Raw genomic sequence first — 25,237 nt, 5'->3', positions numbered from 1 at the left:
GGAGTAGAGGTTAAGTTGTTAGAAATCAAAACATCCTCACTCAACTCATGTGGTGTGTCACTCTTGCTCTCCAAATGGAAGCACTCAAACTCACATATGGGGTGGGAGTCACTCAACTCACTATCACTCAAGTGGGCTAAGTGGCTCTCATTCTCACATGGGATTGGTACCATCTCCTCATTCAAGCATATTGGAGTAGGCTCGATTTTCTCATCTCCATGCGCCTCCATTGGTGAAGGGATCATCCCATGCTCACCATCCTCAACTCCATTCGCCTCCTTGGTTGAAGGGAGAATCCCATGCTCAACCGTCTCAACTCCATCGCCTCCCATGTTGACACCGTTTGATGGCGCTATGGTGTTGTTGAGAGCTAGGCTCGAATCAACGTCACCCTTGACTTGGCCTTTTTGTTTTTCATCTTGAAGTGTGGACTTCATAGTCGTTCTCTTGGCCATTTCCTTGCACCATTCTTTGAAGACAATGGTATCTTGAAGTGTCTTGTTGGCAATTTCGGCATCCAATTGGGCGAAGTAGAGCTTGTGGGCTTGTGGTGTGTTGCACTCCCATGTCATGCGCTTGTTGGATGTGCACACATCACAATGGAGATTGGGGCATTCCCAAAGATGACCGTCTTGGTTGCAACGAAAGCATTGGGAGCTACTTGATCTTGGTGGACAATGCATTGTCATGTTGGCATAAGGATGGGTAGATCGTCCTTCATCTTGAAGTGTAGACTCCATGGTCTTCATCTTGGGGCTTGAGCTTCTTGTAGGCGCCATTATGGTGGTGGCGGTAGGAGGGGGAAGCACCATGATATGTGGTTCCTCTTTCTTTGCTCTTGGCGCCATCTTGCTTGTTGGTGTAGCGCCTTGTTTTGCATCCTTGGAGATCTTCTCATGTGTAGGTGGTCTTGGAGACTTCATTGTGGTGGTGGCGGTAGGAGAGGGAAGCACCATAAGATGTGGTTCCTCTTTCTTTGCACTTGGCACCATCTTCCTTGTTGATGTAGTATCTTGTCTCGCACCATTGGAGATCTTCTCATGTGTATGCGGTCTTGGAGATGCCATTTTGGTGGTGACACTAGGCTTTGTGGACACCATATGGTTGGTGTTGTTGTTCTTTGTAGCCTTGGCCGCTTCATGTCAAGGATCTCGTCTTCTTGCATCATCACCATGTCTTGGGGGGTGTCGTCGAAGATCCTTGGTAGGTGTTGGTCGATGGTGAACATGAGGTGGTGATGGTCGACGACGATCATGAGGTGACTTGTGTCGGTGATGGTCATGTGGTGATGCATGTCGATGGTGGTCATGAGGTGGTGATGGTCGACTATGATCATGAGGTGACTTGTGTCGATGACGATCCTCGGCATGCCTAGATGATGGTTCATGAGGCTTGGCACTTTGCTTGTGGCGCCTTCTTGAGCTCGGAGGAGAGTGTCGATGGCGATCATGGTGGTGGCTCTCTTGATGTTCCCTAGGACGAGCTCGGTGTAGATGATCATGTGCATAATCACTCTCATGGTTGCGCCGTCTTGGAGGTCCTCTATCTTCATATGTAGTTCCCTTGGCCAAGATGGGGAACTTGTAGGCACCGGTCTTGTTCAAGGTGGAGTCGAAGCTAGATTCCACCATGGTGTCGAAGTTATGGTCGAGGTAGTGCTCGGTGCGGTGCTCCATCATGGTGTCGTAGTCGTAGTCGAGGTAGTGCTCAACCATGTCGTCGTGGTCGTAGTCGTGGTCGAGGTAGTGCTCAACCATGTCGTCGTGGTCGTAGTCGTGGTCGAGGATGTGCTCAACCATGTCGTCGTGGTCGTAGTCGTGGTCGAGGTAGTGCTCAACCATGTCGTCCATGTTATAGTCGAGCTCGGAGTGGTGGTCCACCATGTTGTCCATGCTTGGCGAGTCATGGTCGTTGTAGAGATGCTCGATGTCGGTCATGTCGCCAATGCATGTGGAGCCATAGTCGGTGTCGGGCTCCCCATGTTCCTCCATATCCGCGGTGCTTGCGGAGCTATCACCCTCATCGGACTCCATGTCGTCCTCCGTAGGTTCATCCTCACTATCCATGTTAGTCTATAGGATTGGTGTATATATGGTGGAAGGAAAACTACCAAAAGGGTCAAAACTTGCAAACCAAAATCGAAAAGGTGTTTCAAGGTGGAGGGCAACCGATATGTATGCACACACACAAAACAAAAACTCTATATGGTGTTAGGTATGGATGTGGGAAGCCAAATGGAAGAACCAAACGAAAAGTTTATTGTCAAAAGTGGGTAAGATCCAAAAGTCACAAGTCAAAGGCGGTGATCACAAAAGGCATACACAAGGAGGAACACACGCGTGGGACAAAATGGGGTTAGCGCGACTTGGAAAATGAGCAAGAACAAAATGGTCCTAACGAAGACTACTAGCTCGGTGTCACGCTAACGCAAGAGAGACCGTGGCTTGGTTGCAAAATTGAGAAGCAACAAGATTTGCGCAAGACACCACTCTTCTCTTTTCTCTCTTTTGCTTAAAAGCTTTGGACTCTTTTGTGTATATGTGTCACTCACACACTTTTTCTTTTTCTTTTTGTATTTTTCTTTTTCTTTTTCTCACTATGTAAGGATACTACTATCTATGTAAGTATGTCACACTTCTTTTGCTTATCTTTTCACACGAGCTTGCTTCGTAGCTTTGCTCAACACACGCACACCCTCACGGTCGGGACGCTTGCGCAATGCTTCGCAACACTAGAAAGCCACTCTCGATAGGAAAGGTACGCAAAAGAGGCTAAGGCTACAAGTTAGGAGCAAGTTATACCACTTGATGATGGTGGCCGACGATCTTGAACTTGCTATGGTGGAGGTGTCAAATGAACCGCTTGGATCCTCGGGGTGCCGTCATCGTTGTCGATGTTGCGGAAGCTTTGTGGTAGCTGAAATGGCACTCAAACCGAAGTCCAAACACAAGGGGGTTAGTACCAAAACGAAAAACGAAGGTTGCTGTCAAAATTTCGGCGAGGCGGAACTTCCGGTCCTGAGGGGCGGAACTTCCGGTCCTTCCGGGCGGAACTTCCGGTCGCAATCAGATCTGCGGGCTGTTCGTCGATTTGGGCGGAAATCCGGGCCGAAATCCTTCGAATTCGAGGAAAATTTGGCACTAGAAGCTGTGGGAAGGTGGGGGAATTGCAGATCAACACCAAAGGCAAGTTTCTATTGGAGGAAAACCACAAATAACTCAACAAATTGAGAGATCGATCCAAGGCCAATTTGGGGCTATTTTTTGGGAAAAAATTTTGGAATTTTTTTTGGGCGAAATTGGTGGAATTGGGGTATGTGGGGGTCAAATCCGTGGCAACCAAAGAGCTTCTGATACCATATGATGAGGACTAAGTCCTTGGATGTGCCCGATCTTCACGGATTTGGATGGGATTCATGGGGGAGGTGGATGAACACGAAGAACGTGGGTGGATGGCGGGATGGATCGAAGATACAAACGCAACACACACAACCGGTTGTTCTTCGTTGGCCCGATACACCAACCCAACGGAATTGCAAGAAAAAGACCCACAAGGAGTAGAATCCCTCACAAAAGGTTGGCAATAGCAATCGATAGAGTTCCAAAGAGGAAAAGAGTGCAAATAGATAGAATTGCAAAAGCAAAAGATCCAAAACACTAGAATTCCTAGAATGGAAGAGATCAACCGCCTAGAAGAGTAGATAACTTCGTAGATTCATAGATCTAGAAGGGTTTCCCGCGGGAAGGAGCATAGCTCAAGTTTTCTCTTACATCAAGTCTAATCTCAGATCTGAGCCAACTAGGCTATTTATAGTAGGTGGGGCGAAGGGATAAGTTACAAGCTGAATCTGCCAGTTTTGGTGCTGAAACGCGTATGGGCGGAAGTTCCGGTCCTGAGGGGCGGAAGTTCCGGTCGGGCGGAAGTTCCGGTCGTCCTGGGCGGAAGTTCCGGCTGGATTCCTTTTAGACAGCATCTTCGAAGCATCTGGGCGGAAGTTCCGGTCCTGGAGGCCGGAAGTTCCGGTCGGGGCGGAAGTTCCGGCCAAGTTCCGGCCTAGTTCCGGAATTCGGCAATTTCCTCGCAGTAGCATCCAGTATGGTTTTGATGGACTTTCGGAACTTGGGCGGAACTTGGGCGGAAGTTCCGGCGGGCGGAAGTTCCGGTCCTCCGAGGCGGAAGTTCCGGTCATGGGCAGAAGTTCCGGTCATCAGGGGCGGAAGTTCCGGCCTGGAGCGTCCAGCTCCTCTTTCTCCTTCTCTTCCATGCTTCCGTGACATCGGCCTTGCGTCCTCGGGTCTCCATGGCATCCTCTCTTCTCTCCGTACTTGTCGTCGAGTTCCTATCATCAAGATATGTCAGAGTATGAAGTAGTATATCGTCCCAAATAGGCGATTCAAGGCGTGCGTAAAGGAGAAGATTCACCTTAGCGTGCCGTCTTGGCGATGAAGCACATGATGTGGCGAAGACCGAAGGTCGGGCTACATCATCCTGTATTTTGGAGTTCCATCCACTCTGCAACAAAGTCTGGCAGAATTTGTGACTTGATTGCTTTTCTTTTTCATATGTGATGTCCCAAGGGGAAAGTTTGATTCCCCAAAGAGAGACACGTCCTGTGGCTTCTGGATTGTTCAAAATGTTCGAGAGAGGTGCCTCATTTACCACTATTATCGGGTGCGCCGAAAAATAATGTCTTAACTTTCTTGCTGACATGAACACTCCATACGCCAGCTTCTGACAATAAGGGTAGCGCTGCTTGGATGGTGATAAGACTTCTCTAAGGAAATACACTGGTCGCTGGACTCCATGAATTTTTCCTTCTTCTTCCCCCTCTACCACGAACTGTGCTGACCACCTGAGGTGTGGCCGCAATGTACAGTAGAAGGGGTTCTTTTTCTCGTGGCGCCACCAATACTGGTGAAGTCCAAATTGTACGCTTCAAATGCTCAAAAGCCGTGTCTGCTTCTTTGTTCCACTCGAACTTTTCTCCTTGCTTGATAATCACGTAAAAGGGCAACGCTTTTTCTCCCAACCTTGCGACAAATCTGCTTAAAGCTGCGACTCGCCTAGTTAGCTGATGTATCTCCTTGAGCTTGGTTGGTTTTCTCATCGTCAGGATAGCTTGTATTTTCTCTAGATTAGCCTCGATTCCTCTAGCTGACACCAAGTATCCGAGGAGTTCTCCTGCGGGAACACCAAAGGAACATTTTGTCGGGTTCAACTTGAGACGGAATTTGTCGAGATTGTCGATGGTTTCCCGAAGATCATCGATGAGGGATAACCCTTGCTTTGTTGTGATGACAACGTCGTTGATGTATACTTGGATGTTTTTTCCAATCTGCGTCACGAGGCACTTCTGCATCATCCTCTGATATGTAGCTCATGCATTTTTCAACCCAAAGGGCATTGTTCTGTAACAAAACATGCCATAAGGAGGTATAAAAGCTGTCTTGACTTCATCTTCTTCTTTTAGACGGATTTGGTTGTAACCAAAATATTCGTCCGCCAGGAAGGAAAGACGTTCGCATCCTACCGTGGAGTCAATAATTTGATCGATCCTTGGGAGGGGGAAGTGATCCTTTGGACAATGTTTGTTAAGACACGTGAAATTGACGCACATGCGAAGGACTTCAGAGTTTTCCTTCGGCACTAGCACTGGGTTGTCCATCCAAGTAGCCTCAGTTTTCAATTCTTTGATGAAACCAGCTTCTTCAAGTCGATGAATTTCAGATAACATAGCTTTGCGGTTCAACTCGGAAAAAGGCCGCAAAGGTTGTCGAATTGGCCTGGCTCTTGGATCCAGGTTGAGTGCGTGCTCGGCAAGTTCCCTGGGTACTCCTGGGATGTCAGCTGGACACCATGCGAAGATTTCCCAGTGCTCACGGAGGAACTCGACGAGCGCGCTTTCCTATGCGCTATCCAAGTTGGTAGCGATGGATGTCGTCTTTTTAGGATCTGTTGGGTGGATTGATACGTCCAAAATGTATTTACTTACCCAACACTTTTGCTGTTGTTTGCCCTCTATCTTGTGTGTTTTTAATACAACTAACGCGGACTAACACTGTTTTCAGCAGAATTGCTCTGGTGTCTCATTTTTGTGCAGAAATCCAACTTTCGGGAAAATTCCTGAAAAATATAGAAAACCCATATTTCACCTGAAGACTCCCGGAGCTAGAAGACGAGACGGAGGCGGGCCACGAGGGGCCCACACCTGCTGTAGGCGTGGGCCAGGCTTGGCCGCGCCTAGGGGTGGTGTGGCCGCCTCGGCCACCCCTTTGACCTCTCCTTCGCACTATAAGATGCCCCTGGACCTGAAAACCAAGGGGGGGGGTCGACGTTTTTCTAGAAAGAATTCCGCTGCTCCGCCGCCATCAGAAACCCTAATCCGGGGACCAGAAGTTCCGTTCTGGCACCCTGCCGAGACGGGGATTTGGAGGAGATCATCGCCATCGCCATCACCGACGCCTCTCCATCAACCATCCATGATTCCCCCATCCATGTGAGAGTAATTCTCCGCTGTAGGCTGTAGGGGATGGTAGGGATTGGATGAGATTGGTCATATCTGCAAGTTGTATACACATATTGTTGTCCGGAACCAGAGCCCCCAAAGTGACCAAGAATTGCGATAACCGGAGGGGATGGCTATGATGTGAGGATCACGTGTGTTCAGGGTGTGTTAATGCTTTGCTCCGGTACTCTATTAAAAGGAGTACCTTAATTACCAGTAGTTTCCCTAGAGGACCCGCTGCAGCGGGCTGGTAGGACAAAAGATGTCGTGTAAGTTTCTCATTGCGAGCACGCACGACTAAATAGGAACACACGCATATGGATATATATTATGATAGGATAATTTTATCATTATTACTTGCAATGCCTATGTCTTGCTATTACATGGACTTTCTCATTCATGCAACGCCCGTTCATCCATCCCTGTGCCTACAATATTTTAATCCTGCTGTTTACTGCAATCATCGCTATTGCTGTTTTTATTTCGCTACTGCTGTTACTTCACTACTCCCACTGCCATAAAACTGTTACTATGGATAAACTATTGTGAGCAAGTCTACTTTCAGGTGCAGGTGAATTGACAACTCATATGTTAAAGCTTATAAATATTCTTTGGCTCCCCTTGTGTCGAATCAAAAAAATTGGATTTTACTTCCCTCGAAGACTGTTATGATCCTGATAAGGGCTAAGCCCTAGGGGAGGCCCGATCTTCATGGATTTGGATGCGATTCGTGGGGAGGTGGAAGAACACGAAGAACACGGGTGGAAAGCGGGGTGGATCGAAGATACAAACGCAACACACACAACCGGTTTGTTCTTCGTGGCCCGATACACCAACCCAATAGAATTGCAAGGAAAAAACCCACAAGAAGTAGAATACCTCACAAAAGATCGGCAAGCAATTGGTATAGTTCCAAAGAGGAAAATAGTGCAAATAGATAGAATTGCAAGAAGAAAAAGATACACAAACACTAGAATTTCTAAAATGGAAGAGACCAATTCCTTAGAAGAGTCTTGGTAACTTCATATATTTGGATCTAGAAGGGTTTCCCATAGGGAGGAGCAAAGCTCATGTTTAATCTCACATCAAGTCTGAATCTCAGATCTGCAACAAGGCTATTTATAGTTGGTGGATGAAGGGGTAAGTTACATGCTGAAACGTGCAGTTTTGAGCTGAAAGTCGCGCAGGCGGAAGTTCCGGTCGGGCGGAAGTTCCGGTCTTCGCTGGTTGGCGGCCGCAACAGTCTTCTCCTTCAGGTTCCTGCCCCGGCCGCGACACTTCGCGGCCTCGACGCTTTTCTCCTTCTTGGAGAGCACCTTCTTTGCCGCCTTCGGCTTTGCCCCTCGGACGCCGGTGGCAGCCCGCTTTGCTTCCGCCGGAGCTGCAGCCTCCATTGTGGCTATGGGGGAGTGTGGGGCGGCGGCGGGTGCGACGGTTTGCTCGGCATCCATGGTGGTGGCTGCGGCGGCGAGAACGTTCATCGCTTCTGGACTGCTCGCGCCGGTCTACTTTGATTTTTCACGCAGGGAATGGCCACTGGCGGGAATAATATCGGCCTCTCTGCCACTTACGCGCGGGTCCTACGTCTTTTTTGGCGGACACTCGGCGCGACCGCGAAACGTACGTGGAGACGCAAACCTGACGTATATTTAGACCAGGTTTGCCTCACCAACCCGATCACATTGCATCGCCCCGCTGGAGCAGGACCCAAACGCATTTTCGATTACGACGCAAACGGTCACTCAGCGTCCTTAGGCATCGCCCTTTCCTTACCATGACACACTGCTCGCTTTATTGGCAGCAAAATCCAACCGACGACGATTGCAATCTGATGACGGCGGCGCTGCGGGCTAGTCCATGCCCTCGCCGCCACACCTCATGTCCCGCCGGTAACGCAAGTCCCAGAGCTCTGGACGGACGGACGGGTGCCACCCGCTGCCTGCACGTTTTCTGCAGGCATCTCCGAACGCTTGCCACACATGCAAACCCACACGTCAACAGCACAAGTCAGTTCAGCAGACGACGCCCGTGGTTTCTGGCAGAAACGCTAGCTTTGTGGCGCGCCCCATCGATATCTGCCTCCGGGCCACATCGATTAGAGTACCCGATCCCCCCACTACGCACTGCTAGGAAAAACAAAACACTGGCTGGGTAGTGACATGCCATTTGGTGCGAGATAACTATGCGACCCTAGCTCCTCCGTCTCTCTCACTGTACGTCCACCTCTGTTCTGATCCCCCTCTTCTCCTCCGCCCATTTCTTGTTCCGGCGATCATCCCGGTAGCCCGGCGCAGGTGATTCCTCGAACTTGGATACACGCCCCCTTGAGATCTCTGCTTCTCTCCGTCGTCGCCTCCTCCTCCCCTCTGCTATAAAAGAGACGCGGCCATGTGCGTGTGCTGACAGGCGCTACCTGCTTGCTTTGCTTCGCCACTCGCTGGCGTTCAGCTCGCAGGTGGTTGTCTCGTCCATTCCCCACCGCCGCCGCCGCCGCCCCGTCCGTTGGGGTCCCACCGGCGAAGCTGCTTCGCCGCTGTTTCCTGTAGGTGGCGGTATCCCCTGGAACACTCTCGCTCGCAGCAGGTCAGCAAGCGCTTTTTCTCCTCTTCTCCCTTATCTCCCTTTTTTCGATTCTCTGCTTTAAATTAAGCTTGGGAATATGCGCGACAAAATAGGTTAGGTCACTGATGTCATGATCCGAATGCCATCTACTAGTCTTCTTCCGGGTCCCAGGTTTGCAAGAGTCTAGAAGGAAATGAGGATATGCCTTTGTACCGCTAGAATTTCATCAGTTTTTTTGCCCACTGAAAATTTGCTTCACAAACTATAGACCATGTACAAAAGTACAAGTCGTGTGAAATACTGTACTAGTCAGAGTACTTAATATATACGCGACTGTACACACGTTTTTCGTTTCGAGAAAGCTCAGACTCTGACCCATGTCGCCACGGTGGTTCAGGATTAGTACGCATATGTTTTGCACACCATGTCATTGTCGCGTGGTACACCAACTGATGAATAATGTGTACGTACACTTGGCTACATCCATGTGTCGCTTTCGCCAACGCAAGCTCGTCTCCACATAACATCGCTGGGGTATGGTGGTCTTTACATGGTGCTAGAAGGGGAAAAGAGTTGTCTGGGGTCAGCATGCACATGTGGTTCTTGAAGCTCCGCATCAGTTCCAGGAGACGCGCGCGCTGTACCACTCGATGAACCTCCACCGCTAGCTTTGGGGAACACAGAGGGTCACGTGGGACAACCTGTGGTGGTGGTGCCGTCTATAAGGAGTGTAGTAGGACCCATACGATCAACCGGCTCACGTGCTATCGTGTACCCAACTAAAATACCCGTGGTTTGTTGCACTAGTTCATTAATTATGTTCCAGCTAGGTGCAAGGTAGAGCTATATTCAATTACTTGTATTGTATCACATACACTTATTATATGCAGCTTAAAAATGGTGTTATTAATGATGATGTACATAGTTTCTACCCACTAATGGTTATGGATAAATAGATTGTTTTCCAATGACCCTTACCCAAGCGGTCAAAGCCAACATCATAAACATCAACACAACAAAAGCGATATTCTGGAGTCACTGCTCTAACTTCGACGTTATCGACCAATGTTGGTGTAGGGTTATCACCCGGGGCTCACCAAGCTCGAAACTCCCTTTCGCCTATCCGCCAAAGGTTGCGAAGGATGTTTGTAACTCTCCCGCGCCAGCCACCACCAACTCGCTCCCATGGGTCCCTATAGTTGGCGGGCCAACATCATAACTCGACGTCGTGCCTGGAACCGCCACGCGCACGTCGAGCCACCTCCTATCCCACCTAGAAACTAGTGTTGTACGGGGCCATTGTCCTAGCATCCAGGGACCATGCCAAGCTGCAGCCAGGCGAGCACCAGCCATGACACGTCCGACCAATGGCCATAGCGGGAACGTGATGTCCTCGGTCGGATCTGTGCAGCCGAGCCTAGCACCCCACACACGCCCATGCCTAGGTTCAAAGTTGCACGAACGAATAACAACCCTATCGGATCATCACCATTGGCCAGATCATCGTCTAAGCGAACATATAGGGTCTCGCTAGCCACCAACATGGTCGGGACGGCCACACCCGCTGCCACCGCTCACCACCACCGCACCAACATGCACCGCCAGTGCAATGTGCCGGTGACCTGCCGCACGTAGTGTCGCGGCCCACCACCTGAGCCAAAATCTGGCCTGCCACCCGCATGTGTGGCCACCTTCCGGAGTGACATGCCTTCAACCGCAGGAGCACCGCTGCCAAGCCTTGCAATAATCTCCCATGCACCCCAGGATTCTGCCGGCAGCACGCCACCCTAAGTCATTCCGCCTTCACAACAATACCTTGTGTCGGGCTTCACCTCTGCAGCACCACCTCACGCCGGGCTGCCGCCCCGGCTTCATGGCCCCACCGACCCTTGCCCACCACCGCCACGGTCAAAGCTGGCGGCAGCAGAGGCGGAAGGAGCATGGGAAGGGTACCCTGCCGAAGCTAGGGTTTTGTGGCCCGGGTCGCTAGGGAGGTGACCCAAGGAGCCAACAGATTAGTGTACAAGTTCTATGTACTATTAAATATATGTAGGAATATTGACCTAATCATAATATGAGAGTTTTTGCATTCATTAATAGAAGAATGGGTACAAGAGACCAATGGTTGGTTATTATTGCCCTGGGAAAGAAACCATACAGAGCCTTTGCTTACAACTAAGATTTAGGAATTCAAACAAGAAAACAGGAAGCTGGGTAATGCAACTGCAGACCTGGGAACTCCTGCCACTTTTAGCTTAGTTAGTACTGCTCAACACGTGCTCATTACAACCCATCACTGAGCCAAAACTCAAAAGCCACATAAAGTTTCACATTGGAGCTATTTTTTACTAGTGGCATTATAGTTAAAACGATTAGGTTTTGAACAGGTGACTCGGGTATTGACATTGTTTTTCTAGTCTTTGACATTAGGACATCTATTTGAACTCTTAATTATACATACAGTAAACAAGCTCTAAATAGATTCGCAATTTTGGAGGGCATGATCCATCCATGAGCCTCAGTAGGTACCCTTAGAAATTCGTTTCACTTTGCTATGATGTACTAGTAGCAGTTTGTCGACTTAATTAGTTAAATTAGGCTGTATTTTTTGTTGTTCTTATGAATTTGTATGTTTCTTTTTTTTAAAGCAGGCCCAGCAGTTCATTTACAAGTAGCCCAAGAAAGTGTGGTCATCATGCAGTCATATTTGACGCCGTTCTTGCCTAACACTGCCATGGCAAAGAAGGAAATGCATTCCTTGCTCGGCAATTGCGCACATGTATTTGGCATGTCATTAGAGAATACAATTCAGGGCTACCAAGTCACCACAAATATGGGGCATGTACCTGCCTTGATCATAAAGCGCTCCGTTCTCATTACTGGTAGCGCAATTTTATCCATTGCCATCCGCTATAGAGCTCTACTTGACAGATGGATACTGCACAAGTTTGCTGTCTCCCAGGTTAGTAGTTCAATACTGCCTTTGTCCACATGCATCGTGACTTTGAAGTTCTGTTAGTACCTCAGTTCTGCAAATAAACACTCAATACCTCGACTCATTATTGCTACATAATATTTGTTTCCTTTTCTTGAAATGGGCATAACCTAGAAATATATTTTGTTGATCCTACCTTAATCACACTTCTGACTGCACAATGTGGCAGGGTGCACCTACTCACTCCGCCATGCTATTGAGATCCTGTTGGCAGCGTATATCCTTGCCTTTGTTTGTTGGCATTGGTTTTCTGATGGCAAGGCTCTATAACTACATTAGCATTCACAGCTTTATCTATGGTCGGCAAGTCATCCGCAGTGTCGAAGCTAACATTCAAAGTGATTCAGTCATTGAGAATAATGAGTTGTCCAATCAGCAATCCATCATTCCAAGTTTGTTTGGCGGGAAGCACGTTTATGCCCGTCTAGCGCTTCAGTGTATTTTCAGCACTGCCATGTTAAAGGCACAACTAGCGCCAAAGTCGATCAGTTTCAAGGCGAGGTGCTTACAGAAGAAGCATGACATCAGTGCGCTTCGGAGTATCGTGGCAAGAAATGGACAGTGGCTGACATACATTGGGGCGTTGGTGACTCTACAGATATTTTTACAGCTAAATAAAGTGAACACTACTTCTTCGCTGCTGCCGATGCTGTTTCAAACAACAAGTTCCAGGAGCCGAGCTGCTGTTGTCGGTAATATTGTGATAATTTTGGTGAACTCATGTGGCATTCTTGGTTCTGCCTTTACAATAAAACAGCATGGTCGTGCAGCAACGTTAACTGTCAGTGTTGTTCTGATGGTATTTTGCCAGGTAAAATGAAAAAGGTCTAAATTCTGCAGGTCCTGTTATATACAGTATTTTCCTTGCAAACTACTGACATGAATCATTACTCAAAATTCTTGCTGCAAGATCGCGATTCCATCGATCCTGGAATTCCACATCGGGCTAGGCGGCGGAAGCCGAATGCCGAGGGGATACACCGCCGCGATGTTCGTGCTCACCTGCGTCGTCTCCTGCGGCCTCAGCTGGTCATGGGGCTCCATGTTCTGGACCGTTCCTGGCAACAAGACCCACTCGGCTGGGCAGGTTGCCGGCATGGCTCTCAACCTGGTCTTCTGCTTCGCCCAGATGCAGTACTTCCTGGTGCTGCTGTGGCGGCTGAGGAGTGCCCTCCTTGCGTACTACGCCATGTGGATTTGGTCATGATAAAATTGCTTTCAGCTCAGAAAACCATGGCTAGCTAGCTAGATGATTGTGCGGTGCGTTTGCTGTGGACTCTGGTTAACTGCTAGTGGAGTAGTTTGATTGGCGGATACGTATATAGTTCGCCTGCATAAGGTCTGTACTAGCCTACAGATGAACAAGATGTAGTTCCACTGTTCCACGGCTGCAACGCAATCAAGTATCCTATTATAAGCTTTTCTAAGTTTTCAGTTTGACTACAATTTTGTTCATAGTAGCCTGATTGTGGTGCTCCGAAGTTGATGTGCATCCATCGCATTCACTCACAGCGCATAGATCAAATCAAGGATACCAAAAACAAGAAGAAGGGGAGATCCCTTCGCGGGGCAAGCAACACCACGTCACGAGAATACTATCTTTGTTTACTCCGATCTGGTGTTGACTTCCACAGGAAATACGCATACATTTTGCTGTCCTGCCAACTGCGTACCATTTCAAATGTGAGGCATTGAACGGACCCGCATTTGGCCAGAACCTTATGGTGCCCGGACCCTATCTCCCACCGTCCATTTGCCTTAAGATTAGTAATTCGTTTTTGCAAAAAGATCCTAGGTTTTACCAGATTAACATCTAACAGTCCTTGTTGTTTATAAAGTTCTTTACGAATTCCGATGTGTATCCATTGTTGTCATCTGACGTTCTTCCAAATTTGGACATGGATAACAGTCAACAATGGATCCACAAAATGCAGTGTGTATCCATAGATTTCTGTACAAGTAACATTTTTCCACAACAAGAAATCAATGGAAAATTATAAGGAACCAATGGATACATTTATTAATACAAGATCCACACAAGATCCTAACAAAAAAGAAGGAACCCTAAAAAAATTGGATATATGTCCGTGGATCTCGCCGGAGAGAGCCTCTGGGGCTCGTCCGGCCACGGCGACGACCTTCTCCGGTCGGAGAAGGGTGCGGGGAGGATAGCGGCGGCGCCGTGCCGCCCGGCGACGAGGAGGCGGGTCTCTCCCGCGTCCAGCAGGCGGCCGACGCGTGGCGCCCACGCCAGGGGCGGAGCCAGGATGGGAATTGAGTGGGGGCAAGAATATGCGTATTGAAGAAAAAATATTTTTTAAGTGGGGGCAAAGCTCTATTTTAGCTAGACTTTACAAAGAGATTTAAGATTTAAGTGGGGGCAGCTGCCCCCTTGCCAATAGCCTAGACCCGCCCATGGCCCACGTGAAGACGCTCGGCTCCTTCCCGTTGAAACTCACGGCGAAGGGCGGCGGTGGTCGGTGGCGGCCGGCGGTCGTTGGCAGTTGGCGACGACGGCGCGAACAAGGGTGGCGGCGGAGCCAGGGGCTGATTCGGTGGGGATTTAGGGTTTCAAACAGATTTGGGGGACTTTATACACATGGATGCGTGGACTATCTCCTGATTTCAAAAAAGTGAAGAGTCGTTTCGCAAAAACGCTGCGCGCAAATCTCCAGCAGTTTCCGACGGGCGGGATTGAGTCCGGGCGCCATAACGTCCGCTTGATGTCTTTATCGGCATTGAACTGTGATTCATGCAATCGGATAGACTTGTTGACTTGTTCTATGCCGCCACCAACATGAGGTTAGTAATTGTAAAGAAATCCCATTTTGGGATACACCTTGGCCTCAAGGTAGAAAACCTAAAAACTTGTGCGGCTAATTTTTGCGGTCTTCATGAAGGAAATAATTGGAGTATCAATCAATTCTTACTCCAGACTGTGTGGATTGGCATTTGGCAACAAGAGTGTGGAGCTTCTGATGCCCGGCGTTCAATCAATTTGTGGACCTATGGTCAAGCTTCCATAATTGCACTTGGTAAAAAAAATCGAGGATGACATCTTTTCTAATTATTGACAAGTGGTCAGTACAATGCGGCGATGGCATATAGAGCCAATTCATTGGCGCAACCCTAACCACTATGCGAAGCATTGTTTGGAAGATTTGGGTCCTCTAAAAATCACATTACAGTATTTGTTATGTTTGCCATTTAAATAGGCTTTGGATAGCGGACTGGCTGGAAATAAGAGGTTGACCAAACTGTGGTTTGTGCCTGCTATGCAAAAGAGCTCCAAGTTGTTTATGCACATTTTTTCTTTCAATTGTCATTTCACCATTAGGATTTGGGACTAATTAGAGATTGACTCAAACTATCTTCAGCAATATCCTGCGCAAATAATCAAAAATTGGTGCTACAACATGATCGTAAGGCCATGTCATCACTCATCCTTCTTAAATTTTCAAAATTTGAAATGATAAAATAAACATGTGTTTCATAAAAATACATTACACCCTTAGGTCTTCTATCATAAATCATGAAGAATTATGGGTGCAAAACGTTTGGAAGAAATCATGTCGGGAGATCCCTATGGGGTGTTTTTGCTTTTATTTTCTCGTTAGACTTTTTAATTAATATATTGTGGACAGTTTTTGCCTCCATTTCGAAAAAGCTAAGAATTTCCTCCATGGCATGCGATTATTAGGTAGTTCCTTCCATAACACTATTATACACGAAATTATGTTCGTGGCATGCTTGTTTTGGGGAAGGTCGTTTGTGGGCAAGACGTACCGGGCCCTCTTGGCCATGTGACAGCCTGTACTTTTATACTTTTTAGAGTGATTTTTGTTTGAAAAATTGGCATCTTTATCATGTTTGCGTAGGCTTTGGGAAGTTTCTGGCCATTTATTGTGGGTCTTGGCTCGGTGGGCATATTTTTTCGAAAAGGAGAACGGAGCCCCGACCTCTTACGTCATGTTGAACAATGGGGTGACATCACCCTTATCTTTAAGTTGCTACGTCGAATTTTTACTATGTTGAAGAAGAGAGTATGAAGAAAGAGAATGGTGCCTTTCCTTAGCTAAGAGATGACCTTATAGAAAATATTATAAGACTATTATCTCCAATATAACATATATATGTCTTGCCTTATCAGCACAATCCTTCATGAATTTAATTAATTCTCATTAATTGATAGAGATGACAATAAGATATATTGCATCGTATGCCTTGTACCTGTTGACTTCTTTTGGATGATACAAAACACTAAGGGTATACATGTTTCTCTACATTTATACGTGCTCTTAATGATTGTTCCTTGACAGAGAGCTGGGTGTGATGATTTAGATGGAATCAAAAGCTGAAGGCGATACTCTCCATGGCTTGAATGGAAGGATCCCACGAAGATTTGAGTGGCCTTAGGCAACCCATGCAATGATATGGATTTGGAGCTTTTCTACGCCGCCACTACTATCATGTTGCGTGATGGGGAGAAAACTCCTTAGGATGCACCTTGGCTCAAAAACATTAAACCAAAAGGCACCACTCCGCTCATCTTCAACATTTCTGTGGAAATAATGGAATGTCAACCAAGCTTTCTCTAATAATAATTAGATCTACAAGATCAAAAATGATCGAGACGACGAGACCTTTACTATGGATCACATTCACCAATATATCTCCCTTTCGGCTCAACTTCGGGATATCAACCTTCGTTTGGATGTGGCGAATGAAATATCTAGAAACCTCGGTTCTTGGGAGCAACATCCTCTCCTATTAGCGCTTCAGGCTAAAAAGTTATGCCCCCTCCCAAAATCAAGTTCTTTGTATGGTTTGTTGTCATGCTTTCGATGTCGCAAAGGAACACGGGTACCTCCGCAAGACCCTTGAGGTTATAAGACCACAAGGGGCTAGAAGCAACGCTCCAAGCTCCACAAAGCCATGGAGACATCGGAGAGAAGCACGAGCAGCATGACAAAGAGATACACGGGTTTACCCAGGTTCAGGGCCCTCGTGGTGAGATAAAACCCCTACATCCTTCCTTGGCGTGGTATTGATATCTCTCTGAGAGGGAGTATGGTGTTTACAAGGTGGAGACTTGGTGAGTTCCTTCCGAGATTGATACGTCTCCAACGTATCTATAATTTCCGATGTTCCATGCTTGTTTTATGACAATACCAACATGTTTTGTTCACACTTTATATCATTTTCATGCATTTTCCGGAACTAACCTATTAACAAGATGCCACAGTGCCAGTTCCTGTTTTCTGCTGTTTTTGGTTCCAGAAAGGCTGTTCGGGCAATATTCTCGGAATTGGACGAAATCAACGCCAAACCTCCTATTTTTCCCGGAAGCGTCCAGAACACCGAAGAAGAGTCGGAGAGGGGCCAGGGGGCCACCACACCACATGGCGGCGCGGGCCAGGCCTAGGCCGCGCCGGCCTCGGGGGGGGCGCCCTGTGTGCCCCCTGCGCCGCCTCTTCGCCTATAAAAGCCCTTTCGACCTAAAAACGCAGTACCAATTGACGAAACTCCGTAAAGACTCCAGGGGCGCCGCCACCGTCGCGAAACTCCAATTCGGGGGACAGAACTCTCTGTTCCGGCACCCTGCCGGACGGGGAATTGCCCCCGGAGCCATCTCCACCGCCGTCTTCACCGCCATCTTCACCGCCATCGCTGCTTCCATGATGAGGAGGGAGTAATCCACCTCCGAGGCTGAGGGCTCCGCTGTAGCTATGTGGTTCATCTCTCTCCCATGTACCTCAATACAATAATCTCATGAGCTGCTTTACATGATTGAGATTCATATGAGTTTGTATCACAATTTATCTATGTGCTACTCTAGCAAAGTTATTAAAGTAGTTCTATTCCTCCTGCACGTGTGTAAAGGTGACAGTGTGTGCACCGTGTTAGTACTTGGTTTATGCTACGATCATGATCTCTTGTAGATTGCGAAGTTAACTATTGCTATGATAATATTGATGTGATCTATTCCTCCTACATATGCATGAAGGTGACAGTGTGCATGCTATGTTAGTACTTGGTTTAGTCTGTTGATCTATCTTACACTATAAGGTTACTTAAATATGAGCATTATTGTGGAGCTTGTTAACTCCGGCATTGAGGGTTCGTGTAATCCTACGCAATGTGTTCATCATCCAACAAAAGTGTAGAGTATGCATTTATCTATTCTGTTATGTGATCAATGTTGAGAGTGTCCACTAGTGAAAGTGTAATCCCTAGGCCTTGTTCCTAAATACTGCTGCGTTACTACTGCTTGTTTACTGTTTTACTACGTTACTACTGCTGCAATACTACCACCATCAATCGCACGCCAAAGAAGCTATTTTCTCGGCACCGTTGCTACCTGCTCATATATATTCATACCACCTGTATTTCACTATCTCTTCGCCGAACTAGTGCACCTATTAGGTGTGTTGGGGACACAAGAGACTTCTTGCTTTGTGGTTGCAGGGTTGCATGAGAGGGATATCTTTGACCTCTTCCTCCCTGAGTTCGATAAACCTTGGGTGATCCACTTAAGGGAAACTTGCTGCTGTTCTACAAACCTCTGCTCTTGGAGGCCCAACACTGTCTACAGGAAAGGAGGGGGAACGTAGACATCAAGCACTTTTCTGGCGCCGTTGCCGGGGAGGAAAGGTAAAAGGCACTCATACTTCAGTTCCAGGTAAAGTACTTTTCTGGCGCCATTGTGTTTGTGCTCGAAGCTATTTCCTTTAGATCCTGCAATTGCAACTTTTTGTTTCTTGTTTACACTAGTTAGGCATAATGGAAAACATCTGTGAGCTCTTTGTACTATTTCCTGAGTCAAGACATGAATGGTTTAATGCGAAAATTAAAAAACCCATGGAACATGTTAGCATGAATACTTTGAACACCATTGTTGCTAATGATATGGAAAATTCTAAGCTTGGGGAAGCTGGTTTTGATGAGCATGATCTTTTTAGTCCACCAAGCATTGAGGAGAAAATTTTCTTTGATGATACTTTGCCTCCTATTTATGATGATTATAATGATAGTAGTCTTTTGGTACCACCTACTATGGAGAGTAAATTTTGTTGTGATTATACTATGCCTCCAACACTTGATGAGAATAATAATGATAGCTACTTTGTTGAATTTGCTCCCACTATTACTAATAAAATTGATTATGCTTATGTGGAGAGTAATAATTTTATGCATGAGACTCATGATAAGAATGCTTTATGTGATAGTTATATTGTTGAGTTTGCTCATGTTGCTACTGAAAGTTATTATGAGAGAGGAAAATATGGTTGTAGAAATTTTCATGTTACTAAAACACCTCTCTATGTGTTGAAATTTTTGAAGCTATACTTGTTTTATCTTTCTATGCTTGTTGCATTATGCTTCTTGAACTTGTTTATTTACAAGATTCCTATGCATAGGAAGCATGTTAGGCTTAAATTTGTTTCATACTTGCCTTTTGATGCTCTCTTTTTGCTTCAAATACTATTTCTTGCGAGTGCATCATTAAAACTGCTGAGCCCATCTTAATGGCTATAAAGAAAGAACTTCTTGGGAGATAACCCATGTGTTATTTTGCTACAGTACTTTGTTTTATTTTGTGTCTTGGAAGTTGTTTACTACTGTAGCAACCTCTCCTTATCTTAGTTTTGTGTTTTGTTGTGCCAAGTAAAGCCGTTGATAGAAAAGTAAGTACTAGATTTGGATTACTGCACAGTTCCAGATTTCTTTGCTGTCACGAATCTGGGTCCACCTCCCTGTAGGTAGCTCAGAAAATTAAGCCAATTTACGTGCATGATCCTCAGATATGTACGCAACTTTCATTCAATTTGAGCATTTTCATTTGAGCAAGTCTGGTGCCATTTTAAAATTCGTCAATACGAACTGTTCTGTTTTGACAGATTCTGCCTTTTATTTCGCATTGCCTCTTTTGCTATGTTGGATGAATTTCTTTGATCCACTAATGTCCAGTAGCATTATGCAATGTCCAGAAGTGTTAAGAATGATTGTGTCACCTCTGAATATGTTAATTTTTATTGTGCACTAACCCTCTAATGAGTTGTTTCGAGTTTGGTGTGGAGGAAGTTTTCAAGGGTCAAGAGAGGAGGATGATATACTATGATCAAGAAGAGTGAAGAGTTTAAGCTTGGGGATGCCCCGGTGGTTCATCCCTGCATATTTCAAGAAGACTCAAGCATCTAAGCTTGGGGATGCCCAAGGCATCCCCTTCTTCATCGACAAATTATCAGGTTCCTTCTCTTGAAACTATATTTTTATTCGGTCACATCTTATGTGCTTTACTTGGAGCGTCTGTATGCTTTTGTTTTTGTTTGTGTTTGAATAAATGCTTGTGTGGGAGAGAGACACGCTCCGCTGGTTCGTATGAACACATGTGTTCTTAGCTCATAATATTCATGGCGAAGGTTGAAACTGCTTCGTTAAATTATTATATGGTTGGATTTGGAAAATGATACATGTAGTAATTGCTATTAATGTCTTGGGTAATGTGATACTTGGCAATTGTTGTGCTCATGATTAAGCTCTTGCATCATATGCTTTGCACCCATTAATGAAGAAATACATAGAGCATGCTAAAATTTGGTTTGCATATTTGGTCTCTCTAAGGTCTAGATAATTTCTAGTATTGAGTTTGAACAACAAGGAAGACGGTGTAGAGTCTTATAATGTTTACAATATGTCATTTATGTGAGTTTTGCTGCACCGGTTCATCCTTGTGTTTGTTTCAAATAAGCCTTGCTAGCCTAAACCTTGTATCGAGAGGGAATACTTCTCATGCATCCAAAATACTTGAGCCAACCACTATGCCATTTGTGTCCACCATACCTACCTACTACATGGTATTTTCCGCCATTCCAAAGTAAATTGCTTGAGTGCTACCTTTAAAATTCCATCATTCACCTTTGCAATATATAGCTCATGGGACAAATAGCTTAAAAACTATTGTGGTATTGAATATGTAATTATGCACTTTATCTCTTATTAAGTTGCTTGTTGTGCGATAACCATGTTCACTGGGGACGCCATCAACTATTCATTGTTGAATTTCATGTGAGTTGCTATGCATGTCCGTCTTGTCCGAAGTAAGAGAGATCTACCACCCTATGGTTAAGCATGCATATTGTTAGAGAAGAACATTGGGCCGCTTAACTAAAGCCATGATCCATGGTGGAAGTTTCAGTTTTGGACATATATCCTCAATCTCATATGAGAAAATTATTAATTGTTGTTACATGCTTATGCATAAAAGAGGAGTCCATTATCTGTTGTCTATGTTGTCCCGGTATGGATGTCTAAGTTGAGAATAATCAATAGCGAGAAATCCAATGCGAGCTTTCTCCTTAGACCTTTGTACAGGCGGCATAGAGGTACCCCTTTGTGACACTTGGTTAAAACATGTGCATTGTGATGATCCGGTAGTCCAAGCTAATTAGGACAAGGTGCGGGCACTATTAGTACACTATGCATGAGGCTTGCAACTTATAAGATATAATTTACATGATGCATATGCTTTATTACTACCGTTGACAAAATTGTTTCATGTTTTCAAAATCAAAGCTCTAGCACAAATATAGCAATCGATGCTTTCCTCTTTGAAGGACCATTCTTTTACTTTTATTGTTGAGTCAGTTCACCTATCTTTCTCCACCTCAAGAAGCAAACATTTGTGTGAACTGTGCATTGATTCTTATATACTTGCTTATTGCATTTGTTATATTGCTTTGCATTGACAACTATCCATGAGATATACATGTTACAAGTTGAAAGCAACCGCTGAAACTTAATCTTCCATTGTGTTGCTTCAATGTCTCTGCTATGAATTTATTGCTTTATGAGTAACTCTTATGCAAGACTTATTGATGCTTGTCTCGAAAGTACTATTCATGAAAAGTCTTTGCTATATGATTCACTTGTTTACTCATTGCATTTACATTGTTTCGAATCGCTGCATTCATCTCATATGCTTTACAATGGTATGATTAAGATTATGTTGGTAGCATGTCACCTCAGTAAATTATCTTTTATCGTTTACCTACTCGAGGACGAGTAGGAACTAAGCTTGGGGATGCTGATACGTCTCCAACGTATCTATAATTTCCGATGTTCCATGCTTGTTTTATGACAATACCAACATGTTTTGTTCACACTTTATATCATTTTCATGCATTTTCCGGAACTAACCTATTAACAAGATGCCACGGTGCCAGTTCTGTTTTACTTGCTGTTTTTGGTTCCAGAAAGGCTGTTCGGGCAATATTCTCGGAATTGGACGAAATCAACGCCAAACCTCCTATTTTTCCCGGAAGCGTCCAGAACACCGAAGAAGAGTCGGAGAGGGGCCAGGGGGCCACCACACCACATGGCGGCGCGGGCCAGGCCTAGGCTGCGCCGGCCTAGGGTGTGGCGCCCCCAGGTGCCCCCCTGCGCCGCCTCTTCGCCTATAAAAGCCCTTTCGACCTAAAAACGCAGTACCAATTGACGAAACTCCAGAAAGACTCCAGGGCGCCGCCACCGTCGCGAAACTCCAATTCGGGGACAGAACTCTCTGTTCCGGCACCTGCCGGACGGGGAATTGCCCCGGAGCCATCTCCACCGCCGTCTTCACCGCCATCTTCACCGCCATCATCGCTTCCATGATCACGAGGGAGTAATCCACCTCCGAGGCTGAGGGCTCCGCTGTAGCTATGTGGTTCATCTCTCTCCCATGTACCTCAATACAATAATCTCATGAGATGCTTTACATGATTGAGATTCATATGAGTTTGTATCACAATTTATCTATGTGCTACTCTAGCAAAGTTATTAAAGTAGTTCTATTCCTCCTGCACGTGTGTAAAGGTGACAGTGTGTGCACCGTGTTAGTACTTGGTTTATGCTATGATCATGATCTCTTGTAGATTGCGAAGTTAACTATTGCTATGATAATATTGATGTGATCTATTCCTCCTACATATGCATGAAGGTGACAGTGTGCATGCTATGTTAGTACTTGGTTTAGTCTGTTGATCTATCTTACACTATAAGGTTACTTAAATATGAGCATTATTGTGGAGCTTGTTAACTCCGGCATTGAGGGTTCGTGTAATCCTACGCAATGTGTTCATCATCCAACAAAAGTGTAGAGTATGCATTTATCTATTCTGTTATGTGATCAATGTTGAGAGTGTCCACTAGTGAAAGTGTAATCCCTAGGCCTTGTTCCTAAATACTGCTGCGTTACTACTGCTTGTTTACTCGTTTCTGCGTTACTACTGCTGCAATACTACCACCATCAACTACACGCCAGCAAGCTATTTTCTGGCACCGTTGCTACTGCTCATATATATTCATACCACCTGTATTTCACTATCTCTTCGCCGAACTAGTGCACCTATTAGGTGTGTTGGGGACACAAGAGACTTCTTGCTTTGTGGTTGCAGGGTTGCATGAGAGGGATATCTTTGACCTCTTCCTCCCTGAGTTCGATAAACCTTGGGTGATCCACTTAAGGGAAACTTGCTGCTGTTCTACAAACCTCTGCTCTTGGAGGCCCAACACTGTCTACAGGAAAGGAGGGGGAACGTAGACATCAGAGATCTAGATGGGACCTGCTCTAGCTAGAAGACGATGATATCTAAATGTTATCAAGAGAGGATCCAAAAGCCGATTCGAAAGAGATCAGAAAATGGATCCCCTTCTACTAGGCAGTCGCCCCCCTTTTACAGCGGCACAAGACCTCCTCTCCAAGGAAACTTGGCAGAGGGGTAACCACATGCGTGCCCAAGGGAGAGGACATCTATCCCTAGCTAAGACCATGGACTTGGTCCATGGCCACACCAAGAACCTTGGTCCACAGGGAGTGATTGTGGATGATGTCGGCACTCCATGTTGTACTTGCACCGTCCACCCCGAACCTTTTGGGAAAGTGGGCAACGGCCATCATTCTTTATGCAGGAAAACTTGGAGCTTCTCTTATCTTCTAGGTGCGTCACTACTTCCTTCATGCTCTCCTAGCTTCATCCCCACGTAGTTGGCCTGCGAAGGGGTCTTGTACAACACCTCCTAGCGCGTCCACACATAGAGGGATGCTCCGCAAGGTCTTCAAGTAGCCTGGAAACAACTAAGTCATGGACCCCTCGCGAGGGGCCCTTCACGAGGTGCCTTCCCCTCGCGAAGACCTCCTGTCCCATGAGGAGAGAAGCCTTGTTCTTCAAAGATGGGCCGCTGATGTCTACGCCCCCCTCCTTTTCCTGTAGACAGTGTTGGGCCTCCAAGAGCAGAGGTTTGTAGAACAGCAGCAAGTTTTCCCTTAAGTGGATCACCCAAGGTTTATCGAACTCAGGGAGGAAGAGGTCAAAGATATCCCTCTCATGCAACCCTGCAACCACAAAGCAAGAAGTCTCTTGTGTCCCCAACACACCTAATAGGTGCACTAGTTCGGCGAAGAGATAGTGAAATACAGGTGGTATGAATAAGTAGTAGCAACGGCACCAGAAAAGTGCTTTGCCCAGGACAGTAAACAAGCAGTAGTAATGCAGCAGTAGTAACGCAGTAAAACAGTAAACAAGCAGCGATAGCAGTATTTAGGAACAAGGCCTAGGGATTACACTTTCACTAGTGGACACTCTCAACATTGATTACATAACAGAATAGATAAATGCATACTCTACACTCTTGTTGGATTATGAACACATTGCGTAGGATTACACGAACCCTCAATGCCGGAGTTAACAAGCTCCACAATTCAATGTTCATATTTAAATAACCTTAGAGTGTAAGATAGATCAACTCGACTAAACCAAGTACTAACGTAGCATGCACACTGTCACCTTCATGCTAAGAAAGGAGGAATAGATCACATCAATACTATCATAGCAATAGTTAACTTCATAATCTACAAGAGATCATAATCATAGCATAAACCAAGTACTAACACGGATGCACACACTGTCACCATTGCACCGTGTAGGAGGAATAAAACTACTTTAATAACATTGCTAGAGTAGCACATAGATAAATTGTGATACAAAACACATTGCAATTATAAAGAGATATAAATAAGCACTTCACTATGCCATTCATAACAGTGAATAAGTATTCTGTGAAATATAGCCTAAGAGACCCACACGGTGCACACACTGTCACCTTTACACACGTGGGACAAGGAGTCTCCGGAG

At 46.0% G+C, this 25,237-nt stretch overlaps 1 protein-coding gene across 2 annotated transcripts; it reads left to right on the top strand.

The window, feature by feature from the left end:
• Window positions 1-8,581: 8,581 nt before the first annotated feature.
• On the top strand, window positions 8,582-13,496 carry LOC127326572 (sugar transport protein MST1). 2 transcript variants are annotated; one of them, XM_051353422.2, is made up of 4 exons: window positions 8,582-9,088; window positions 11,716-12,029; window positions 12,232-12,873; window positions 12,973-13,496. In XM_051353422.2, the coding sequence occupies exons 2-4, from the start codon at window positions 11,763-11,765 to the stop codon at window positions 13,267-13,269; spliced, it is 1,206 nt and encodes a 401-aa protein (XP_051209382.1). In that variant the 5' UTR covers window positions 8,582-9,088; window positions 11,716-11,762; the 3' UTR covers window positions 13,270-13,496. The 2 variants fall into 2 exon arrangements, with proteins under 2 accessions (XP_051209382.1, XP_051209381.1); XM_051353421.2 differs by having other exon boundaries at window positions 8,583-9,088; window positions 11,719-12,029.
• Window positions 13,497-25,237: the final 11,741 nt, after the last annotated feature.

The sequence above is a fragment of the Lolium perenne genome, chromosome 6 (genome assembly GCF_019359855.2).
Source record: "Lolium perenne isolate Kyuss_39 chromosome 6, Kyuss_2.0, whole genome shotgun sequence".
NCBI classification, from domain to species: domain Eukaryota; kingdom Viridiplantae; phylum Streptophyta; class Magnoliopsida; order Poales; family Poaceae; genus Lolium; species Lolium perenne.
This window is presented reverse-complemented; position numbering and strand designations above follow the sequence as displayed.